Source organism: Rhinolophus hipposideros (assembly GCF_964194185.1).
Source record: "Rhinolophus hipposideros genome assembly, chromosome: X".
In the NCBI taxonomy this organism is placed as follows: Eukaryota; Metazoa; Chordata; class Mammalia; order Chiroptera; family Rhinolophidae; genus Rhinolophus; species Rhinolophus hipposideros.
The window spans coordinates 106,880,371-106,903,115 of NC_138046.1; the positions used below are offsets into that span (position 1 = coordinate 106,880,371).

Below are 22,745 nucleotides of genomic sequence, written 5' to 3' on the forward strand. Positions count from 1 at the left end.
TCACATTGTCCAGTGAGAGAAACTTTATTTTTGCCTCTCAACTAAACATCTCTTCTCTACCTTCTGAGCCCGACACTTTACTCCCTCAACCACACCCCAGTGCATGTCTACTGAAATCCTGTACAGGTAACGTGTTGGGAGTGGAGATGGAGAGGAGAAGAGAAATGCCAAGATGACACCTCAAGAGCTTCTGTTATGGCAGGAGTGATAAAACCTGTTATTCACAAGTGAGGTGCAGTACAGAAGCGATACAGATAAAAATTGATGGTAAGCTGGAGTGAGAATGGGGTCCCCACCCTGCTGTGAACCCTGAGGAGTTTGTCACAGTATACCTGGAAAGATTCTAAAAGGGAGTTACCCAGAGTGTATTTTTCTAGCACATATTTATAAGAAAATGCTTAGAGAAAACTTTAAAAACAACACACAAGGTTTTTATTTATGGTTACTTCTAGTAGAGCCTGAAATTTACAGACCATAGTAAGGGGGCAGAATTGTGATTATTCCATATTTTTAGAATTTTTTAGCATCAAGAATATGGGCACCGTTTCTTTTGGAATTAGTATAATTAATTAAGACACTTAACAGAAATAGTAGTTGTGTGTTATTTACATAAGTAACTGCTATTGGATGCAATGGAAGAAGCCTGACATCTGAATGACCTAACACTACAAAAGTCTGTTTCTCATGCGCATTGAATCTAACATGGGTAGGCAAGGTCTCCACTGTCAGAGTGCCCTGGGGATCCAGGCTACTCCCATCACGTGATGGCCCATCTCCACAAAGGCACTCCATGTTTGTTGCTGAATTGAACAGAAAGCATGGAAGTGGCATACTGACTGGCAAATGCCTTGGTCTAGAAATGACACACTTTGCTTCTGTTCGTATTTCAGTGGCAACAGTTGTCCCAAACCCTTTCTAATGCAAGAGGACTGGACGATATGCCCCATGTGCCCAGGAAGGAGAGCAAGACATCTACAGATGAGCACTTGCAGTCTCTCCATCAACACTTCCGGAGTAGATAATCAGCTCTTTATACAAAAGCCCTCTTCGTTCTTGGAGAAGATTCTGAGAGGGCCTAAATTGTCTTGTTACACTCCAGAATTTTCTAGTGCCTGCTACCATGTGACCAGGGTTTCAAACCCAGGATCACACCAGTTTTCTAAAGGACATTGTAAGTCTCATCAGGGAGACTTCTTCAACCTACAGCACCTTTCTGCACGACCTTGTCAATAACCTCTATATCTTCATACACTGAGAATTTTCTTCTTCCTTTCGCTGCATGGTCAAAATCATAACTTTCATAACTTGTGAGTGTCTGCTGAAGAACATGGTTGAACACTTGTATCTTCAGGTATGTTTAGGCACACTGACAAACCTGGATTTTCCTCAGGGGCAGGTGCAGACAAGACTCAAGAGAATGATGGTCAAGTATTTTCCTTCTCTTATCGAAGCCGCAAGACATTTTCTACCGTGGTGGGAGACTGAGTAATTGCTCCACAAAGATACCCATACCTTGTTCCTGAAACCTGTGAATACGTTCGGTTACATGGCCAGGGGTACTTTGCAGATGTAGTACGGTTATGAAAGCAACTTTAAAGTAAAGATATACTGGATTTTCTATCTGGGTGGGCCCAATGTAATGACATGAGCCCTTACAAGCAGAGAACTTCCTGTGGCTGGAGACAGAAGAGAGGGGCCAAGTGTGAGAAGGAGTCAACACTTAATTGCTGACTCAAAATGTATGAGTCTGCTTGCAAGGACTGGAGCGAGTCCAGGAGAAACTATGTCAGCTACAGCTGCCAGTCAGCACAGAAACGGCCTCGATCTTATTTGCACAGAGAATTGGATTCTGCCACCAACCTGAGTGATCTTGGAAGGACATTCTTCCCAGAGCTTATGATTGGCAGTCCGCCAGCTGAAAACTCCACTGGGGCCTGTGAAAATCCCAGCACAGAATCTCGCGGAGACATCCCAGCCCTCACTCCTACAGAAATGTAGATAATAATACTCACCAAGATAATAAATATATGCTGTTGTAAACCACTAAATGTGTGGTCATTTGTTACAGCAGCCATAGAAAACTACTACAAATCCTGAAAAGACTCCAGGGCCGGTTAGAATCCAGCCTCTGCCAGTCCTTGCTACACAGAGCTTTCCTCAGGCCTTCCTCATCTCTCTGGGAGGGAGGCTTTGGTACTTGGCCACTCAGTTAAGCTCACTCATCAGAGTCCGGATTCAGGGGCCTGTCTCAAATACGCCAGCTGGTTAAATTGTCTTCTTTCTAACTTCATCTGCTCTCTTAACTTCAGGGTTATCTTACAAGAACCAGTAGATCCTGGGCCAAACCAGACTCTACTCACAAGCCGATTGGGAAAAACCTTGGAGAATGTGGTGGAAGCACCCCGAGCAGACGAGCTGACACCTCAAGTTCACTGCCAGAGAAAACGACCATGTCAGTAGGGCTGTTGTTAGAGGGGTCCCACGGTCAGGGACTGGACAGGTAGCGGATGTCTGCAGGGAGCTGGAGTGCTCTAAGTCAGGGGAAAGGTGGGTGATTCTGGGCTGTCTGTTGCACTGGGAGCAGAGTGCAGAGTAATGAAATTAAGCGGGACAGCAGGCCAGTATCTGGATTTGGACATGACAGCCCACTGGGTAAGTTCCAGGGAAAAGTGATTTAATTCACAAAGTGCTAGAACTGGTCCCAAGTGCTAGGACTATGCCAGAATCAGCTCTCAAGGAACTCCGGGCTTAGGGGCAGGAAGACCCTAGGTAAATTCAGCCTACAGACTCTCCTGAAATTGTTTTTAATTATCATTTCATCTTTATTTATTACACCTTAGGTTAGTACATTGACAACAGAGTCCTTCGTTTCATTACCTCAGAGACATTGTGGAATAGTTGGAGTAGAAATGAATGAGAGAGAATGTCTGCTTTTTTCCAGAAGGAGTGGAACAGTAAGTGTCCCTAATTGAATTTAGACTAGCGGTCTAGTCCCAGTTCTGCCATTTATGAGCCATGTGAAGTCAGCAAAATTGCAAAGCTCTATGAGGCTTTTCTATGAAGTGAGCTTGGTCAGCCCTGCCATGCAGGACTCCTGGGATATATGTGATGTATAAAAGTACCTGACATAATGTCTGACACGTATAGAGTCTTTAATAACTTGTGGTTATTATTATTTTGACCCCAGGTCCTACCAAAATATGCTCTATGGTGTTTTTTTAATACAAGACATGTCAGAGAATATGCAGCACACTATGACATGGCACAACAAATCAGCCAGTATGATGCTTAGAAAGTAAAACTGAATTACTTACTACAGAAGATTTTGAGGATATGTTATTTATTTTGGATGTAGGGCATTTTCCCCAGTTGGATGGGACTTACGGATCCTAGAATTTGTGTCAAGAGCCAACTCCTTCCATCCAACTGTCCTTCCATCCAAACCACCTCTATTTTCATTTATTTCAGTTCCATAAAAAAATCTAGCCCTCACTTGGAGTTTGACAAATTACACACAAGACAACCTAATAAAATGAACTTTTAATGTAATGGGCTCTTGTCTCTTCCAGGCCAGAGCAAAGACTGCTAGCACAGTGGCTTCTGAGCATACCCATGTCACGTTGAGTATCACCCCTATTTCTCAGAAGCTCCCTGGGGATCATGTACTTAAAAAATACAATTCACGTGCTGTACTCAACTGCACTGGGAAAAGGACACTGGGAAAGGATGTAGTACCCCATCCATTCTTGCCCCAGGTGGAGCATTCTGTCTGGCTTATCCATGACACAAAAGTAACTGTTAGAAGCAGTTTTCCATTCCAGGCTTTAGTGTCTCAGCTCTGGACACACCTTCTGAGGGTCTGGGCCCTTCCCATCAAACCCACAGCCTCATCTGACCCACTGCCCAGCTTAACATAAAATTGACTCACACCAGGGGACTTGCAGTTTCCCAAGGCCCCAAACCCACTTGCCTCAGGGCACTTACACTTGACAGTTCACATCTGGATCACATCTGGACCTCTCCTTCTTTTGACTTGTCCTTAGGTCTTAGGGTATATCTCACCATCTTCCTGACTTGACAGATGCTCCTAGACTCTAACATTCTATGAGCACAGTGGGTATTGTTGATCCTGACATTCTCAGAAGTAGCATGGAGCCTCCCCAAGAGCAGATGCCCAAGAAATGTTTGAGAAATAAAAGAGACAGTGTGCAAGAGATCTAATTTATTATGTTATTAATTGTACATTCTTGGATATATTCATATATATCTATATCCAGGCATTTCATTTTAAACAACAGACTAAAAGTGAACAGAGAATCCAATATTTTGCCATCGTTTACTTTTGCTGTCTCTCTCTTTTTGTTTTATCTCAAGTATTTTACTGCTGAATCCTTTTACATTTCTAAGGAAATGCCTAATCTATTGACATGTTATTATGTTCCAAATCACTAAATAAGATATACAAAATAATAATCTCTTACTCTTAAGTTGCATACACAGCAGAAATTTGAGCAATGCCATTTCAAAAACTTGAACTTGTAAGCTAATAAACCTTCTATCAAAAGGAAAAACGATTTCAAAATGATCTAGGTTAACACATAGAACAGGCACACAAACTGTTACACACTCGGTTTTCTCCAGCCCCACCCTGACTTTTCATTAATGAGAACATAGACTTTTTTTTTAACAACAAAGTGAAGAACTTACATCAGACTTCACTTAGTGTCGGAGGAGCTGCTGGCCGTGGCCTTGGAGCGCGCACTGGCCATGGCAGCAGTACGAGCTCTGGCTGCTACTCTGGCCTGTGCTCTCTCTTCCTCATCTCTCAAAGCCTCTTCGTAGCAGGGTGAGAAGGCACTCGGGATGGTTTCATGGACCTTGGCCAAAAATTCCAGCACTTTCATCTTGCTGGTCTCAGCATGGGCTCTTGGGCCCCACAGGAACTCGTAGCGTGGAGGATCGCTGCCGGGCACGCGGCGGTACTGCAGGTATTTTTGCTGCACGAAATCTTCTGTGATGAGCTTCTTGGGGTCTCCGTAGATTAAATTATTTCTCCCAGCATATAACCCCATCAGATTCAGCACTTCCCAGACTTGCTCTTCAGTGGCACAGTTGCCGTTTGTGAAGATTACGCCTAGGACAGTCATCAGCACCCCGGTGTTGGGCACACCTCTGTTACCTCTGTCATCACAGCTTACTTCCAATTTGTTGACGAGGACGTAGGTGCTCCTGTGGGGATCCACTTCCTTGACATCAAGGCCAAAGACCAGCTCCAAGTGGTCAGAGGCTTTCTTAAAGAGCTCGTGGAAGTGATTCCTCTGCAGATTGATGACATTTCTCAGCATATCTGCCTTGGTAACAGGCTCTTTCATTTGATACTTATACAGCAGGTAGTGCACCAACCTGACCACCTTTTCATCTACAGGGTCTCTGTGCCACTGCTCAGTGGTCTCCTTCACCCGTGAGGCACTTGACCTTTCTGCCACTTGCTTGTTGGCACCTTTATTAAAGCTTGCATTTGCAATAGCTGCAGCAGTAGTGGTGGTAAAGTGGACTCCCCCAGGCACTGGAAGATTGCCGGGTGTTTCAGTGGCAGATGAACTCTGGGGAGCATCCTTGAGACCAGAAGATGGGGAAGAAGGGAACTCTTCTTCTTCTGGTCCAGTGGCCTGAGCACCTGCTTGGTCCTGGGGCTTTTCTCGGGCCTGGCGGCGTTTCTCACGGGCACGGAGCTTACTCTTCTGGCCCCGAGGCATGACGACTCTGGTCAGGGACAGTGGGCAGAAGTGTGAAAATGAGGTCAACTTATTCGGTGAGGTGGAGGAAAGAGGATGAAATGGTGTGATAACCTTAGCAGGGAGATAACTGGGGCTAAAGTGAGGGATGTCTTACCCTGACAGCCCTGCTGAAGGGTCACCAGGGCTTATAGTAGGGGATGAGGCTCTGTGGGGTTCCCTTTGTCCTAAAGGAGGCATCCCCCTCAGTCCTGGCTCAAGGTCCTGAAGGAAACTCAAAGCCACCGGTAGGATGTAGGACTCCTCCCTCTGCTCACCTCAATCGTCTAGCCTTCAACTATGGCTTTCATGCATCCCCCTCCCCACCCCCACCCAAGGTAAAGTGAGGGGGCATAGGCCCCTTAATTGTCATGCCAGGGTTCTTCCAGGGTGCTCAGCCGAGTTGGGCTGTGTAGGGCCTCCACTGTTCTGGGAAGGTGGTTTCCCCCAGAATGCACATAGGGGCATTCATTGACTCCGGGCAGAGCCTGGTCTGAGGCAGGCACCCTAGTCAAATATCTGCACCTCCTGGAGGGGCCAGCCAGAAGAAGCGAGTGTGCTACTTCCAGCCACCCCTGCCTGGGATCTCCCAGGGCTGATGGCAGGATCAGGCTCTGTGGGGCTTCCTCTGCCATGGTGGAGGAGGGGGGGAAGGGAGGGGGAAAGGAAGGGGGGAGGGAGGGGATAAGGGAGAGGGAGGGGTATAAGGGAAGAGGAGGGCAGGGGAAAGGGGGGAGGGATATAAGGGAAGGGGGAGGAGAAAGGGGGAGTGGGGAAGGGGGAGCGGGGAGAGGAGGGAGGAAGGGGGTGGAGTATAAGGGAAGGGGGAGGGGAGGGGAGAGGGGGAAAGGGGAGGGGGGAAAGGGTATGAGGGAAGGAGGAGGGGAGGGGGAGGAGTATAAGGGAAGGTGGAGGGGAGGGGGAGGGAGGGGAGAGGGGTAAGGGGTATAAGGGAAGGTGGAGGGGAGATGGGGAAAAGGGAGGGTATAAGAGAAGGTGGAGGGGAGGGGGCAGGGGAGGGAGGAAAGGGGTGGAGTATAAGAGAAGGTGGAGGGGAGGGGGGAGGGGAGGAAGGAAGGGGGTGGATTATAAGGGAAGGTGGAAGGGAGGGGGGATGGGGAAAAGGGAGGGTATAAGAGAAGGTGGAGGGGAGGGGCAAGGGGAGGGAGGAAGGGGGTGGAGTATAAGGGGAGGGGGAGGGGGAAAAGGGAGGGTATAAGAGAAGGTGGAGGGGAGGGGCAAGGGGAGGGAGGAAGGGGGTGGAGTATAAGGGAAGGTGGAGGGATGGGGAGAAGGGAGGGTATAAGGGAAGGTGGAGGGTACGGGGCGGGGAGGGAGGAAGGGGGTGGAGTATAAGGGAAGGTGGAGAAGGGATGGGGAAAAGGGAGGGCATAAGGGAAGGTGGAGGGTACGGGGCGGGGAGGGAGGAAGGGGGTGGAGTATAAGGGAAGGTGGAGGAGGGATGGGGAAAAGGGAGGGTATAAGGGAAGGTGGAGGGGAGGGGAGAGGGGGAAAGGAGAGGGGAGGAGGGAAGGGGAAAGGGTATGAGGGGAGGAGGGGAGGGGGAGGAGTACAAGGGAAGGTGGAGGGGAGGGGAGGGGAAAAGGGAGGGGTATAAGAGAAGGTGGAGGGGAGGGGGAGAGAGGGAAGGGGGAGGGGTATAAGGGAAGGTGGAAGGGAGGAGGGAAGAAGGAGGGTAGCAGGGGAGGGGGGAAGGGAGAAGAGGTGGGGGGAGGGGGGAAGGGAGAAGAGGTGGGGGGAGGGGAGGAGTAGCTGGCCCGAGGCAGACACCCTGGTCAAACAGTGCACCTCCTGGAGTGGCCAGATGGAGAAGTGGGGTATGCCACTTCTAGACGCCCCTTCCTGGAGTGTCCCAGGGCTGACCGCAGGGGTCGGACTCTGTGGGCTTTCCTCTGCCGTGGGGGGAGGGGAGGTCCACCCGCCATAGTCACATACGGTACTTCAGTGACTCCAAACAAGACCTGGAGTCCTCCCTCTGCTGGCTCGATGCCTACCCCTGGTCAAGACTATTAATTGTCTCAGTTCCCAGAAGGAGAATTCAGAGGGTCGTGGATTGGGCGATCCTTGTCTGGAACCTTCTAGAGCTGACGGCGGGCAGGACTGTGGGGTCTTCTGTGTTCTGGGATGGGGGTTACCTCAATCCTTACTCAATATCCTTACCTTATTCTGTCAAAAAGCAAAAAGCCTGGACACCTTCCTCCGGTAACCAGCGGCCACGGCTCGTCGCACACGGTCTCACCTCCTACGGACGCCAGAGACGGAAGTCAGTGTGCCACACGTTTTGTTCCCCCTTGCCCCGCCTACCCGGGAACGTAATGCTGTGGTGCCCCCTCTGTAGCGGTGCGGGTGTTACCTGAAGTCCTCTCTTCGGAACCAGGTCCTCATACGGCTCTTGGTTTTAAACTAAAGGCTTCTTGGGAAATATCACCTCCTTGTAAGCTCTGGACAATTTCTCAACTTAAACCTCTGAAGAAAATGGGTCCATGTCCCACGCATGATGTGAGATCAAGAAGCTGCAGCACACCGTAAACGCGCCAGGAAAGGTTTCGAGCTGCCCGAGCAGCTGCAGTGATGGTAGGTGCTCTTCACTTATCGGACTTAAACTTTTGGCGACTCTCTATTCAAAAGAACTACTTTCTGCAGGGTTGAGGCAGATCTGCAATTGTGAGACCCAGATCTTTTGATCATATCTAATATCGTACAGTGTAGTGCAATTCATTTTGCCTCTCATTCATAACACATACATACGTGTTCCCCTAATTACTCCTTTGTATGGCAAGGCTCTTGGTTTCACTATCGTTGTCTATACACCAGCTTTCTGAAGTCATTTATTCATTTGAATAATTCGTGACCTTTTCTTTTCGATTTTCTAAAATGATGATCATATTTACAACAAATAATTTCTATTTAAAAAAATATTCCTAGCTTTTATTTATTTTTGTATTCTTACCTTCTGGCTATCCTTGCCAGTCCAGTTTTGAACAGTAGACGTGGTAGCTCGTGCTATGTCTTGTTCCTTTCATTAATGTAAATGCTACTAACATTTCACGTTTAAGTTTGCTTGCTATAGATTATAGGAAATGGAAATTCCTTTGTAATGTTGGTTTGCGAAACGGTATTATGCATTCATGTTGAATTTTTTTTTAAAAGCCTCCTCTGCACTTCAGTACATAATCAAATTCCTTTTTAAATCTTATCTGTTAATGTGGTAATATTTTAGACAGTATTTTTAAAGTCATATCTTCCTTACATTTATTGGATTCAGCCTCTTTTTCTCATTTAATTCACTGCTATATTGAACCTTCTATGAATTTATTTAGGATTTTTCCCTGTATGTATGTGGGTAAGCTTGGCTTGAATGTTCTGTTTTCAGGGTGTCCTCAGCTGGTTTTCTTATCAAGGAGAGCTAGTCTGGCATAATGAGTTGAAAATGTTCCCATCTTTTGTATGTTTTGGGTGTGTTTACATAAGATGTGGTTAATTTTTTGCTTATGATTTCATAGAACTGGCCCCTAACTGCCTTGTCCTGAAACATTTAAAGTTGGAGTTTTGAGGACAGTTTCAGTTTGTATATTTCAATTACAGTTTTCTATATCTGTTTGGATCAATTCGGTAATTAATATTTTTTCTAAATAGTGGTCTGTTTTCACTTGGGGTTTCCAATTTAATGGCAAATTGTAAAAATTCTCAAACATATACAACACTAGACAGAATAGTATAATAAGACCAATATACCTGACGTCATCAATACATTGCCAATCTGGTTCCATTTATATCCATACCGACCCCCATCTCTGCCACTGAAATTATGAGAAACAAATCCTAGATATCATACCATTTCCAAATATTTCACTATGTATTTCTAAAATACAGAGGATGGCAAAAAAATGTATACACATTTTAAGAAAGGAAAAAACTGTATTACAATTTTAATACTTAATAAATACTGATAACAAAAGATGAATACAAGTCATGTTTGACTTCTGCAATTACACATTACTACTGTAATTCAATTCAACTTCACAAAGTAATACATAGATAACATCTCTTAAAATGTGTATATAGTTTTTTGTGCACCCCTAGTATACTCTTTATGAAGCATAAACCAATTACACATATCCCACTTTAAAAGATTAACTCCTTAATGTCATCAAATGTCCAGTCATTTTTCACATTAACCTGGCTTTTGTTAACAAAACAAAACAAAACAAACAAAAAAACATATCTTATGTTCTGTCCAGTTTTATATCACTTCAATTTTGCTGATCGCAACACTAGTGTCCTTTTTACCCTGTATTTCTTTAAATGACTAGAAGTTTGATCAGATTAGGGTTTAGTTTTTTTTCTTTCTCTTTTTTTGTTTAGAAAGAGCACTCCATAGGTGATTCTGTGAATTTCTATTGCAAGGAACCTAATATCTGTCTCACTTTGTGTTGATGTTTGCAATCTGTGATGATTAGCATATTTATCCATTAACAAAGGATTACATAATGTTAATTTTCTATTTTTATCATTCTTTCTGAATTTGTTAGATGAATTATATCTTCACATAGAAACCTATCCTTATTCACCATTTAGTAATGATAGTTATAGTGTTCTCTTATAATATTTAAATCCTTCTGCACCCATATTTTGTACAAAATTATTTAACTAATACCACTTATTTCTGTTCCTTTCATTTGTAATTGATGATACCTATTAAAATGTCAATTATATCAATCTTTTCAAAGAATAGACTTTTGTTAGTTGGCTCCATTGTCTTCTAATTCATGATTTCTGCATTTTTCTTCATTTCCTGTGTTCTAATTCTTGGGGCTTAATATGGTATTCTTTCTCTAGTTTCTCGAGTTTTTTCATGTTTTAAATTTTTCTATGTTTCTGTCCATTTGGGTTTTAATTTCAATAACTATATTTTTATTTCTAGGTATTGTTTCAGTTTTTTCAAATTAGCCTGTTCTTTTTCCTAATTTCCTGTTCTTGTGGTCTCAATGCTTCCTTTTCTCTTTACTGGATTTTTTAAATTGAGTTATAATTGACATATAACATTATATTAGTTTCAGGTGTACAACATAATGATTTGATCTTTGTATATATTGTGAAATAATCACCACAATAAATCTAGCTAACAGCCATCACCACACATAGTTACAATTATTTCTCTGGTGATGAAGACTTTTAAGATCTATCCTCTTAGCAACTTTCAAATATACAAAAGTGTTATTAACTAGTCACCATGCTGTACATTACATCCCCAGGACTTATTTATTTATAGATGAAAGTTTTGACCACCTTTTTGACCACCTTTTTGGTACATTTTGACCACCTTTACCCATTTTGCCCAACCTCCACCCCCTGCTTTTGGCAACCACCAATCTGTTCTCTGTATCTGTGAGTTCTTTTATTTTGTTTGTTTAGATTCCACATATAAGTGAGATCATACGGTATTTGTCTTTTTCTGGTTTATTTCACTTAATATAGTGCTCTCAAGATCCATCCATATTGTTACAAATGACATTTCCTTCTTTTTATGGCTGAATAACATTCATATATATATACAACTTTTTTTTTAAATCCACTCATTCATCAGTGGACACTTAGGTTATTTCCATATCTTTGCTATTGTTAATGAACACGCTGCAGTGAACATGGGAGTACACATCTTTTTTTTTAATTTATTAATTTCAGGTGTACAAAACAAGGTAATACTTAGACGTTCATCATTTATATCCCTCACATTGTGACCCCCCCTCCCCCCATCCACTATCCCTCTGACCTCGCTCTGAGCCATCACATTATATATATAAAATTGTAGTTGGCATTCATTATTGTTTAGCTTCTGGTGTACAGTGCCACGGTCAGGCATCTACAGTATCCCTGAGGTGGTCTCCCAAATGGGACATGTGTCCATCGGATACCCTACAAAATCTTTACAACATTATTGATTACGTTTCCCAAATTAATTTTCAAAAATCCTGAGGCCATCTTGTGGTTACCAACTGTTTCCTAATTCCTTCACCTTCCCCCTTATCCCCACCTTCCCGCCCATCTAACAACTCTCAGTTTTTCCTTTTTGTCCCCAAAACTGTTTCTGATTAATTCATTCACTTATTCTTTTCTTTAGATTCCGCATATAAGTGAGATGATATGGTACTTGTCTTTCTCTTTCTGATTTATTTCACTTAACATAATGCTCTCTAGATCCATCAATGTTTTTGAGTTAGTATTTGTGGGTGTAATAATGGATGTGTGTAAATTCTCAGAAGTGGAATTACTGGGTCATAAGGTAGTTTTGTTTTTAATTTTTTGAGGCAGCTCCATACTGTTTTCCATAGTGGTTGCAATATTTTTAAAATAAATCTGTTCAAGGCTATAACTATCCCTTTCAGTACCACTTGGCTGTTTCCCATATATGCTCTAGAGTTTATATGTAGTGCTAGAATTTTTTATAAGCTGTATGTCTTTGTATTACTTATGCTCTTAGAATTTTTTTGAATATACACACACAAATACTAGTGAGTACAGAAAATCATTTTTGAGAAGGATGTGAAGAAGAGCAGGAAAAGCAGAATTATTTAAAGGAGGTTTCAGGGCCCAAGAGTGTTTCACTTTATTTTGTTTTGGTTATGTATAAGAGACTTGAACATATTTAACTGCTTGTGACTGAATTGAATTTTTCCTAGGAATTAAAAGAGGGTTTAACATTAGAAAACCAAACAGCATAATTAGCTAAGTGCAGCTGTCAGAGATTATTCAGGAAAACAGAAATTACTCTGAAACTCTAATTTAGAATTTAATGCAAGAAGTTGATTACTCAGGTGATGGAGAAGTCAAACCGGGTAGAGTCAGGGAAACCAATACTTAAAAACTTGAGGAAGTTACTCCCATCTGTAGGGTAGATGGACAAAGAGAGGAGGGAGGTAATATTACTACATATTGGGAGTGAAGTCAACAGGCTCAAGAACCATGAAGCTATAGCCATTGAAAGAGAAGTCAATGATGCAGAGAGGGAGAAAGAGGAAAACTCTTGCTATTCCTGTCCTTGGCGCTGTAATCTGCCGGTGCCCTTATTGCCTAAACCATGGTAGCAACCAAATATTGGAGAACCCTAAGAATTGCAACCTACATGAGTTATCTCCTGAACACTAGCAAACAGAACAAGGAACGAGTAAGAAATGGATCTGAGGGCAAGTAAGTACAGGACTGGCATACTATACTGACGGATTAAATGAGAAAAATATCTAAGTTGATAAAAAGTATTTTATAGAAATCAATATTAATTCATGATAAAAAGAGATGCTATCAAACTTCAACAAAATCCCCATCAGAATCCCAGCAGGTTTGTTTTTGTTTGTTTGTTTGTTTTTTTAGAAATTGATACACTGTAAAATATATGTGTAAATACAATGGACCAAGACTAGCCAAAATGACTTTGAAGAGGAAATGTGAGGGACTAACACTACCTGATTTCAAGACTTATTATACATTACAATTATCAGGACAGTGTGGTGTGTTTGTAAAGATAGACAAATAGGTCAATGGAACATAATAGAAAGACCAGCAATAGACCCTAATATATATGGGCAACTGACTGTCAACAGTGGTAAAAGGCAATTGAGGAAAGAAAAGATAGTCTTTTCAAAAAATGATACTGGAACAATTGGAAATACACACAAACTTTGATCCATTACTTTCACTATGTAAAAAATTAAAAAATGAATCACAGATCTAAATGTAAAATCCAAAACTATAAAACTTCTAAAAGTTTTATAGGAGAAAACCCTTTGGGTTCTTGGGCTAGGCAAAGATTTCTTAGCTACAATTCCAAAATGCCAATTCATAAAAGAACAAATTGATAAATTGGATTGAACTAAAATGAAAAACATCTGTTCTTCAAAAAACACTGCTAAGAAAATGAAAGGATAATCCATATAGTGGGAGGAAATATTTGCAAAACATGTATATGATAAAGGATTTGTGTGCAGCATTTGTAAAGAACTTTCAAACCTTAATAAGAAAACAAGACAATATAGATGGTCAAAAGGTTTGAACACATAATTCACTAAAAGACAGTTATGAATGGCAAAGAAGTACATGCAGAGATGCTCAACATCATTAATCGTTAGGGAAATAATTAAAATCCCAATGAGATACCACTACATGCGTATTAGAATATGGACGGTAACAAGACTGATCACACTAAATGTTGCCAAGGGTGTGAAGGAACTCTCATACACTGATGGTGGGGATGTAAATTGGTACACCCACTTTGTAAAATAGTTTGTAAATTTCTTAAAAAGTTAACCCTACACCTGCAGCATGACTTAGCTACCATGTTTCCCTGAAAATAAGACCTAGCCAGACCATCAGCTCTAATGCGTCTCTTGGAGCAAAAATTAATATAAACCCGGTCTTATTTTACTATAATATAAGACTGGGTCTATAATATAATTATAATATAATATAACATAACATAACATGACATGACATAACATAACATAACATAATATAATATGATAAATGTAGTATAATATATATATGATATAATGTTGGGTGTTATATTAGTTTTTGCTCCAAAAGACACATTAGAGCTGATGGTCCGGCTAGGTCTTATTTTTAGGGAAACAGGGTATTATACTCCCAGATAGTTACCTGAGAAAAATGAAAGCTTATACCCATACAAAGATGTGTATATGAAAGTTCATAACATCTTTATTTGTAATAGTGAAAAATTGGAAATAACTCAAATGTCTGCCAACAGGTGAATAGATAAACAAACTATGGTATATACATAAAATGGAATCTTATTCAGCAGTAAAAGGAATGAACTATTGATACATGATATAACATCCATGAATCTCTAAATATTTTAATTGAAAGAAGCCAGATAAAATAGCACATACTGTATGATTCCATTTATATAAAATTGTAGGATATGAAAACTAATGTACAGTGGTATCATGAATGTCATTCAGTGTTTTCATGTGGACTGGAAGGGATGTGAAAGAGATTGCAAAGGAGTATGAGGAACCTTTTGGTTGGATATATGTTGGATATATGTTGGATATATGATGGATATATGTTGATTGTGGTGGTGGTTATGTGAATGTATACATATGCCAACACTATTCAGATGTGCATTTTAAATATATGCAGTTTATTGCATGTCAGTTACACCTTAATAGAGCTATTAAAAATTCTAGAAGAAGCTAATCTAATTCACAGTTAAAATCAGAACTGTGGAAAGGAGTGATGTGGAAATGGTCTATTGGAATTAGCTGGGAAAGGCATGACTGATTTTTGCGAGGTGGTAGAATAATACTATATCTTGATAGAGGATGGGTTACATATATGCATGCATTTATACACTTAAATTTTATGAATACGCTCTATGAATATTATATAAGAAGAATAAGAGTACAAATACGATTCAGAATAGAAAAAATAACTAAGTAAACATGACTCCCCAATTTTATTGATAATGTTTAATTATCTAATTTATTTAATCCATTGGTAAAACATAAGTCAAATATCATTTAATACTTCTTAGCGTTTCATACACCAAATGTTTAAGAAATTGTACATGTATTTTCACTTTTCACATGGCTGTAATGGTCTTGTATATATATTCTTATTTATATTAAATTTACTGTGATAACATTGGTTAGTAAAATTATATAGGTTTCGAGTATACATTTCTGTAATACATCATCTATAAATCCCATTGTGTGTTCACCACCAAGATCAGTTCTCTTTTCATCACCATATATTTGACCCCCTTTACCCTCTTCTATTCCTCCTCCCCCCTTACCCTCTGGTAACCCCTAAACTATCGTGTATGTCTATGAGTTTTTGTTTGTTTGTTTGTCTTGTATATGTGTTCAAATGTCCTTTCTACCAGACATTTTAGGTCTCACCTTACTCCTTTATCTAGAATTGATTCCTAATATTTGTTGGTCATAATTGAACCAATTCCCAGTATCACAAGAACAAGGTGACAGTGCTTTGTAATAAAGGCTAAGTAAGTTCTAGATGAGTAATTTTTGAAGCCAGAACTGTTTAAAAAAACATGCAGGTAGTTTAATCATGTACAGAGTTGCTAAAAAGCATTTATTATGACCATAATAAAAGCACATTACTGTATAGTTATTGTAAAAGTACAGAAAATATTCACTAAGTTATTTTAAACAAAAGAGAATAAGCTAACTTACGACAAACACCTTTAAGTGACCTGAAGGTATATGCCCCAAAGAAGAGAGTAAGATGTAATGTGTAAAGAGAGTAAGAGCGCTGTAGTAGTATAGATAACTATGAAATGGAATGGGTAATGCTATTGCCACATGTATGCACAACTCAGTGATGATATCTGGAGCATCACTCCTGGGGGTAAAACTGCCTGCTGCCCTCCTCCACAGCAGCGCATGTTTAAAACTGTGTGATGCCTAAGATATTTATATACTGCCTAGACCCTGTTTAGAAGGATAAGCTTTTTGACTGTTCACCTCACAGGTATGTGGTAATTTACTCAAACTAGACTACTCCTCTTGGTCAGCACATTGATCACTATGCTTTATCTACACATTTGATATGGTCATTCTCATGCAGATAATATTTTGATACATTGATTTTTTTAAACCACAAACCAGGTATTAAATAACTTGTTATTTTGACAAGTTATTCATGCAGCACACATCCTTACCCCATGTCTACTCCTTCCATCATCCCTAAACTCGATATCTAATCATCCGCAACTCAGCGCCTTATGGTCATTACTTCCCTGACATTATCTCCTGCAGTGATATTCACCACAGCATTCATCTCTGCTTCAGTCTTTAAGTCTTAACCAATTATTAACTCCGTTTCTGTATCTGTCTCTAGGGATTGAGTTGATATTTTTGGCAATATAAAATTAATTTTAAAGAACAAATAAATGCTTCAATTTTTATATAACTTAGATATAACAACGATGAGCATTTTTGTTTTAATTTTTTTCCTTATCTGTATTTTTTCAGCGTACTGCCTAGCAATTAGGGACAAATGTTAACATTGTCTTTTTTGAGATTCTAGGGCTGAAAACAGGATGAATAGAAGAGGACACAGAGACTTCAGATATCCTCAAACTAATAGTACTGTGGTGAGTGTCTAAAAGTCTCTTTTTTCATGTCTACTTATATCTGGGTTTTTAGGGTCCAATCCTAAGCATGGGGCCACGCTGATACTATTTATGAAGGATATTTAACAGTATTTATAGTCTATTGAGCTAGAAAAATTTCTTAAAGGATAAAAAATGTACTCTAATTCTAGCTTCCAGGTTTCCCAGAATGACATCAGGTGCAACTGCATGTAAATGATTTGACTAAAACTGTACTTATTCTTCAGGCTAGCCCTTCTTCTTTGTGAAAGAAATAACTTTGTAATGTCCACTACTCTAACCCCACCAGCACCATTATTCTGGTCAACATTGGAGCCAGTGAATTAATTCTGATGTTGATGAAATCCAGGGAGAGGATATTCCCTGCTCTAGCAAGCACTATAGTAGTGTAGATAACTATGACATGGACTTGGTAATGCTGTTGCCACGTGTACACAGAACTCAATGATGATATCTAGAGCATCACTCTTGGGTGTAAAACTGCCTGCTCCCCTCCTCCAGAGGCACGCATGTTTAAAATTGTGCGGTGCCTAAAATTAAAAGAAAAAAGACACGAGGAACGGGATAGGACAAGAGCCTATGATTGAAAGTCATGAAAATTTGCAGTAGTTAAATACCTTCCCCCACCCCCAAATTCTTGCATACTATCCCGTACAAACATTGTGTGCAACTATTTTAGATAATTATATAAGATAATCTATGCAAATTATGAGTAGAATGATTTGTTTCCTACTTGTTTATATTGTTCATGCTGCTTAAACACAGAAGAAATTCAGATAAGTAATTAGCAAAGGAGTTTATAGTGATGTTGCTTAAATGTTTACATATATTCCTGAAATATATGTGAATAAAATATATACAAATTTGTATGTAACATAATGATATGAATAATATTGAAATACATAAATTCAAGTTTATATGAATTATATAATTATCCATTATATTTATAAATTATAATTTTTTATAAATTATATATTTATATGCTATGTAAGTGTATAATATATACACAGGTATATTATTCTTACCGTTTTGACAACATTGAAAGTAAAAAATATGAACATAGGTAAGTAAAAATGTATATGTAACAATATGACTTAACTTTTATCATCATTACATAACCTCAATAAGTTTGACGCTCTGTTAAAAAAATGAATGCAGTGCTACAAATACATAAGTTAAAATGGTTGTAGAGTCACTGATAAATATCTGCTGTCAAAAGTATATTCTTTGATTTATTTACACTCTTCACCATATTACATATCTCACTTTTTAATGATAAATTTGAAGCTAGTTAAATGATTTGAATAAGTTTAAACTGGTGATATATATATATTAAAATTTATTATAAAACCGGAGCAAAACAAAAAATTTAAACATTATTGATTTTTACACCCCTAAAGGGCTATTTTAAAGGCTAATCTTCTTTGCTTTTTGCTTCTAAATAGGAAAAACAGAGATATGTGTTTGCTGTCAAGAACTTGTGAAGCGGCTAAGATTTTTATCCCTCTTGCAACCTAACAAGTTAGCCTGTCGCAGTTTCATGGATGCTGGCAGAAAACATAAGGCTCTCAGGTAAGAGACAAAGAACTTGATTACTTATAGCAATGGCCGTAGGTGGAATATCTGCATTTTCTTACACTGATTACCCAAGCCCCAGTAGCCATAAAGTGACATCAAAGGGGCCAGGTGACCCCAGAACGTGCAGCGAGTTGCATTGTAAGAGAGGAACACTGAGCTTAGGAAACCCGAATCTTAGGAAACCTGAATGGGCAGCAAGCATGCCTTCCCCCTGCCATGGAGACATGGTGTGTGTGTGTGTGTGTGTGTACACACATACAGAGGGTGCCAAGAAAATGTATACACATTTAAGAAAGGAAGAAAACTGTATTAAAATTACGCTGAACTATTGTCTGTGTCTATGAGTTTTTGTTTTTTCATTTGTCTTGTTCTTTTGTTGTTTTCAGTTTTAGATCCCACATATCAGTGAAGTCATATGGCTCTCGTCTTTTTTTGTCTGAGTTATTTCGCTTAGCATTATAATCTCAATAATTTAGTGGTTACCAGAGGGTAAGGGGGGAAAGGAGTGGTAGACTAGGGTAAGGGGGATTAAATATATGGTGATGGAAGGAGAACTGACTGTGGGTGGTGAACACACAATGGGATTTATAGATGATGTATTACAGAATTGTACACCTGAAACCTATGTAACTTTACTAACAGTTGTCGCCTCAATAAGCTTTAAAAAAAATCATGAAAGAAAATTGTGCTGATGGTAACCACTTTGACCACTGCTTGTAATCGCTGAAGTCAAATGCAACTTGTATTCATCTTTTGTTATCGGTATATATTGAGTATTACAATGTTAATAGTTTTTCCTTTCTTAAAATGTGAATACATTTTTTTTTGGTACCCTCTCTGTGTGTGTGTGTGTGTGTGTGTGTGTGTGTGTGTGTGTGTACACATATCTTCCAAGGCTGTTTGCTATACAGACTTTCTTGAAAAGGTTGTCTGTAACAAGGGCAACCAGTACCTCACAGGATATACAGAAATGCAGGCAACCCGTGGAGAGTTGTCCCCTAACCATTACGTGATCTCTTTAATAATAGGTTGGTGCAAAAGTAATTGCGGTTTTTGTAATTATTTCTAACCTTTTAAACCACAATTACTTTTGCGCCAACCTAATAGTTAAAAAGGTTATTTGTATAGTTGATTTTTCTCTTTCTTAAACCTAAACTTTTGTTGAGATAATATGAATGGATTCACTTGGGAGAAAAACACCTTTACAAAAATGTATTGTCTCATTCAATCCATTTTCTAAACATCCATCTGGTGCATATTTTATTGGGAGAAAATAACAGTAAGGCATAAATTAAAATCCATATAAACAATTTGGTTTCAGGTATTATATGTTTAAATGAAAACTTACTCACAAAATGTACTCACTATTGTAGAGCGTTTTCCAGGTGAGTTTCTTAAATAGGAAGTTAAAGCTTAAGCAACATGAAAGAAATACCCTTTGTTTTTCCACTTTGTATATCAAATAAAATATTCTGTGAAAAGTCTACATGGCCCTAAATGGAGTTAATTGAAGACACAAAGGACAGATAGGTGAATATAATGAAAGCTGTAGTAGAGTTGGGAAAAATCTTCTTTCCTCTTATATTTTGCATACACTTACTATTAATATGTGACAGGTAGATGTTCTTGATTGTTCTGATCCCAGCGTCCTACGCTTTTCAACGGCACAATAATAATTATTCATTCCCCTCTCTAATGAAACATATTTTATAGGCTCTAATATACTGTGAATAAGGAATCCATGGGATACAATAATACACAAATCCTTACCAGTGTTCTCATGGGAGTAGCTTCCGGTTACAGGGAGATTTTTGAAGTATTAAATATAAGATTAGATTTAAAGATTTAATATTTAACATTCTAAGCACTGATAATCTCCTTACGAAACCCTGAAGAGTGGTCATCATTACCTTAGAATGCAAAAGAAGATGCCTCTGCTTGCATTTTTGAAGCCACTAGTGTTTTAACACATGGAATTTCTTGTCAAAGAGGATGGGAGGTGCTTTTGGATCAAATAGTTTTTAAATCAACTCAAATAACAGATACATACAAAACTGCAAAAAATCTTCTGGTTATTATATCACTTATCAGAATGCGTTGAAGCTATGTTTCAAAACCAAATATAGTCATATTAAAACTGCCTTATAAAATAGTCCAAAATATATCATCTCTGCCTCTAAAAATTCATGAGAGTATAAAAAGAAAAACACTGAATATGTCACAGTAAGTTGAAGATCCCTTATAATTAGTTTCTATTCCTTGCTACAAGTTTGTAAACATGCCAGTAATTCCTTCATTCCATTAAAAATATTTCTTATTAACTGACCATGGTGACAAGAATACGAAAGTTCACATTTTAAAAATATGAATTTGAATTTCTCCTTAACACTGACATGAAAATAGGCAGTGACGAGTGTTGCATCAATCCTTCCCAACTGTCTCAAAAAATATGTGCACTGTTACAATAAAAACAGTTCACCAGCTGTTTATGTAAAAATTATTTGACGAAAAACAAGCATGGCCATATGGCACTCTAGCTCTGCTGTGGGAGCATGAAGAATAATTTTGTAGGCTGTACTACATAATGGTCATGCTAAGTAGGGTGTCAACTATTGCAGGCGCATTACATTAATAGTTAATCTGTCCTTTTATCCTCTAAGTACTTACATTTCTTAACAGCTTGTAGTTTGGAAACAACAACTCACTGATTAAGAATTAAAATTCTGGAAATGACAAAATATTTGATGTAGTATGGACATATACAATATTTATTCCCTAATTAAAGATATTGTTTAAATAATACATTAATTTGGATGACAGGAATGTGATGGGGGGCCGGTTCTCCTTTCTAACTAGACTTTCCAAAAATATGAATACATTGAATCTGCTACACCATTAATTCAGAAGAGAAGTAATTAGAAGAGGTACTTCATGTAAGAACCAAAACAACATACACACTTACTTGCGTTCTTAGAGTGTAAGAATTGTACCTTACTCATTTTTATATTCTTTGCAATATCTTTGCTCTGTCTTACACATAGTAAGCATGTAATAAATATTTACTGACTAGAACACTCTTAGAAAAATATGACTCTTAATTATTACCGGCAGACCCTTGAGTTCTTAAGCTTGTTTAGAACTTCTGGAATCCATCGGTGAATAACCCTCATCCATTACATAGACTGCATCCTTGAATGATGTTTATTTGCTTATGAAATTCCCATATTTTACTCTCATACATTAATTTCCTTTTTTGAATTGTTTACATTTAGGGGGCAAAAGTCAACTGAAAGGCAAAACTACATGGCCTAGCTCTCATTCAGCAAATTAGAGTACTTAATTTAAGATCTTGGAAAAGAAGGTGAAAACCAAAATGGAGAAGAAAAAAGCCAGGTTAGAATCCAGTCATTCACATTTGTATGTTGTGATCGATATGATGACAAAAAGATGTTCATTGACATGTGGCTCTGTAATTAATAACTTTAAAATATCAACTGAGCATCATGGTGACATTAATAACTGAGAAAGAAACCATAGCAGACATAGTTCTGTAAGAAAAATGTTGCAGACGTACCATCTATGTCTACAATGATTATCCTTTGTGGTTTTTATGGTTCATTTGACATGAGTACCTAGTTTAAATTCATCATTCTATGTGGGCCCCTCCCCCATAACAATTCCAAGACAAAGATGCTAATCTTTTATTTAGAGACTTAGAACTCCTCATCAAAGAATTTCAGAAAGGTAATGATTTCCTTATTTACAAATGGTAATCACAGTTGGTTTTTCTTTTTTCTTCTCCATTTTGGTTTTCCCCTTCTTTTCTAGGATCTTAAATTAAGTACTCTGATCTGCTGAATGAGGGCTAGGCGATTCAGGTTTTTCTTTGTTTGTTTTTATTAGTTTCAGGTGTACACCATCAATAAATCAACAAACAACAAGTGTTGGCATGGATGTGGAGAAAAGGGAACCCTGGTGCATTGTTGGTGGGATTGCAGATTGGTGCAGCCACTATGAAAAAACAGTATGGAGGTTCCTCAAAAAAATGAAAATGGAACTACCTTATGACTCAGCAGTTCCACTCTTGGGTATCTATCCAGAGAAATCCAAAACACTAATTCAAAAAAATATATGCACCCCTGTGTTTATTGCCGCTCTATTCACAATAGCCAAGAAATGGAAACAACAAAAATGCCAACTGGATTAGGCCATTAAGTTTTGTC

General features: G+C 39.1%; 1 protein-coding gene across 1 annotated transcript in view; it reads right to left on the reverse strand.

Moving 5' to 3' along the window:
* The window catches only part of LOC308495140 (melanoma-associated antigen B10-like), a gene marked incomplete at both ends in the record, with an annotated part of 13,575 nt that extends 7,819 nt beyond the window's left edge, over window positions 1-5,756 (reverse strand). The window contains one exon of the mRNA XM_081043067.1: window positions 5,199-5,756. Coding sequence (XP_080899193.1) covers window positions 5,199-5,756 — 558 coding nt within the window. The remainder of the gene's footprint in view (window positions 1-5,198) is intronic.
* Between the last annotated feature and the right edge of the window lie 16,989 nt (window positions 5,757-22,745).